Source organism: Buceros rhinoceros, unplaced genomic scaffold, assembly GCF_000710305.1.
Source record: "Buceros rhinoceros silvestris isolate BGI_N320 unplaced genomic scaffold, ASM71030v1 scaffold30849, whole genome shotgun sequence".
In the NCBI taxonomy this organism is placed as follows: domain Eukaryota; kingdom Metazoa; phylum Chordata; class Aves; order Bucerotiformes; family Bucerotidae; genus Buceros; species Buceros rhinoceros.
In genome coordinates, this window is record NW_010430230.1 from 2014 (window position 1) to 3858 (window position 1845).

General features: G+C 60.5%; 1 protein-coding gene across 1 annotated transcript; it reads right to left on the bottom strand.

Annotated features, from left to right (window-relative positions):
- Positions 1-595: 595 nt before the first annotated feature.
- Positions 596-1224, bottom strand: LOC104499463 (claudin-4-like). Its single transcript, XM_010142973.1, has one exon. It carries the CDS (start codon positions 1220-1222, stop codon positions 596-598), a length of 627 nt encoding a protein of 208 aa, XP_010141275.1. The 5' UTR covers positions 1223-1224.
- Between the last annotated feature and the right edge of the window lie 621 nt (positions 1225-1845).

Genomic DNA, 1845 nt, shown 5'->3' on the forward strand with positions numbered 1-1845 from the left:
CTGCAAGAAATCGTGTCTGTACAGCTGCTCTGAGCGCCAGAAGTAGGTCAAAGTCAAAATTTAAGGTAGAGGTAGGCAAGAACCCCCACTGCTCCTCAAGTCCATACCAGGGTTTGCAGAGCTGCCGCATCCCAATGACCGCGTGAGACAGGTTTGCTGTCCCCACCAGCACCACTGCCACCTCCTGGGGGGTTTTACCTGGTGAGCGCCCTGTACCACCCACAGGACAGGACCCCAGGAGCACTGGAAGCTGCGTCACTCTGTGGCACATCCCGATATTCGGAACCAGGAGATGTTCCGGGGGGAGATCAGGCGGGTTTTTGGAGAAGATGTTGCAGCTGGGTGCTCCAGGGGGAGCGGGACCCTTGCCAGTGAGGGCAGCCAGGACAGGATCTCCCTGTTCCCTGTCTCAACCGAGATTAAAGAACCAGCTTCAATCCTCTGGTGAACAAAGGCAGCTCTGTCTGTCCTCCCCGCTCCGCCTCGGCTCCTGGCCAGCTCCCTGACCACATCAGGGTGTCTGTGGGCCAGGGACACTTGGAGAGGTCCTGGCTCCCTGGTGATCCCGAGGGGGTCCAAGCAGGCGCAGCAGCTCCTAGACATAGTTGCTGGTTGGCAGCGAGCGAGCAGCCGTGAACTTGGCGGAGTAGGGCTTCTCGCCCCGCGGTGGGCAGGTGCAGCAGAGGATCCCACCCCCCAGCAGCAGGAGGGCAGAGGCCGCCCAGCCCACGTAGAGGGATGACCCCAGGTCCCGCTTCTGGGAGTCGGTGACCAGCGGGTTGTAGAAGTCCTGGATGATGGTGTTGGCTGACCAAGAGATGGGGATGAGGATGAGGATGCCAGCGATGATAAAGATGATGCCGGAGAGGATCATGACCTTGGCTTTGGTGTTGTCGTCCTCCACGCAGTTGGTGCACTTGCCGCTGGCAACGGCGAGCAGGGTGCCCAGAATGGCCAAGATGATGGCCACCACCACCATGGCGCGAGCGGCTTGCAGGTCCTGCGGCAGCGCCAGCATGGAGTCGTAGACCTTGCACTGCATCTGCCCCGTGCTCTGCACCACGCAGTTCATCCACAGCCCTTCCCAGATGATCTGTGCCGTCACGATGTTGGTGCCGATGAAGGCTGACACCCTCCACATGGGCAACGCGCAACAGATGATGCTGCACAACCAACCCATCACCGACAAGGCCACCCCACCGATCTCTAATGCCATCGACATGGTGGCCGATTCGCTGCTGCTCTCCGGACGATGGCGGAGAAGAACTCACGGACTGAAGCTGTCGTCACCCGTCGCCGCTCGCAGCCGTTGGGGGATCAGCTTACACCTGGGTGCACCTGCGTTTATAAGGGCTGGCGGGGCCAACTCAAGCGCCTGCCCGGGGTGGGGTTTCGCTGTTGGACGCTCCTCTCTCGCTCCTCGTCACAGTCACCTGCATCCCACACCCTCCCCTTTGTTTGCAGAGATGGCGCTGGTTACCCGAGAAGGGTGGGAGGGGGGGAGACGCCACCTGCCACAGCCATTCCCTTGGTTTCTGGGTGACGGATACCAGAAAGCACGGCCGTCATCATCATTCAGACCCACCGAATCCCCTTGTGGACCCGTGAATCCCTCGGCTTTGCTCTTTTCCCCGCCCCGGAGGTGCTGTTGGATCAGGGTTTGGTTGATTTCTGGAGCATCTTATCAGTGCTCACGTTTGAACTGTGGTTCAGCAAGCGCTGGGCACCTTTGCATCACCGTGCAAAGTGCAGCTCCTTCCCTGTGCCGTGATGCTTGTTGCTTTGGCACTGCTGTACCAGGGGACCCACGGGTGTTCCCTGCCCGGCAGGGTGGGAGCAGGAGGG

Bases quoted from the DNA above. Each gene is read 5' to 3' on its own strand.
- LOC104499463 (XM_010142973.1), bottom strand. From the start codon at position 1,222: ATGTCGATGGCATTAGAGATCGGTGGGGTGGCCTTGTCGGTGATGGGT.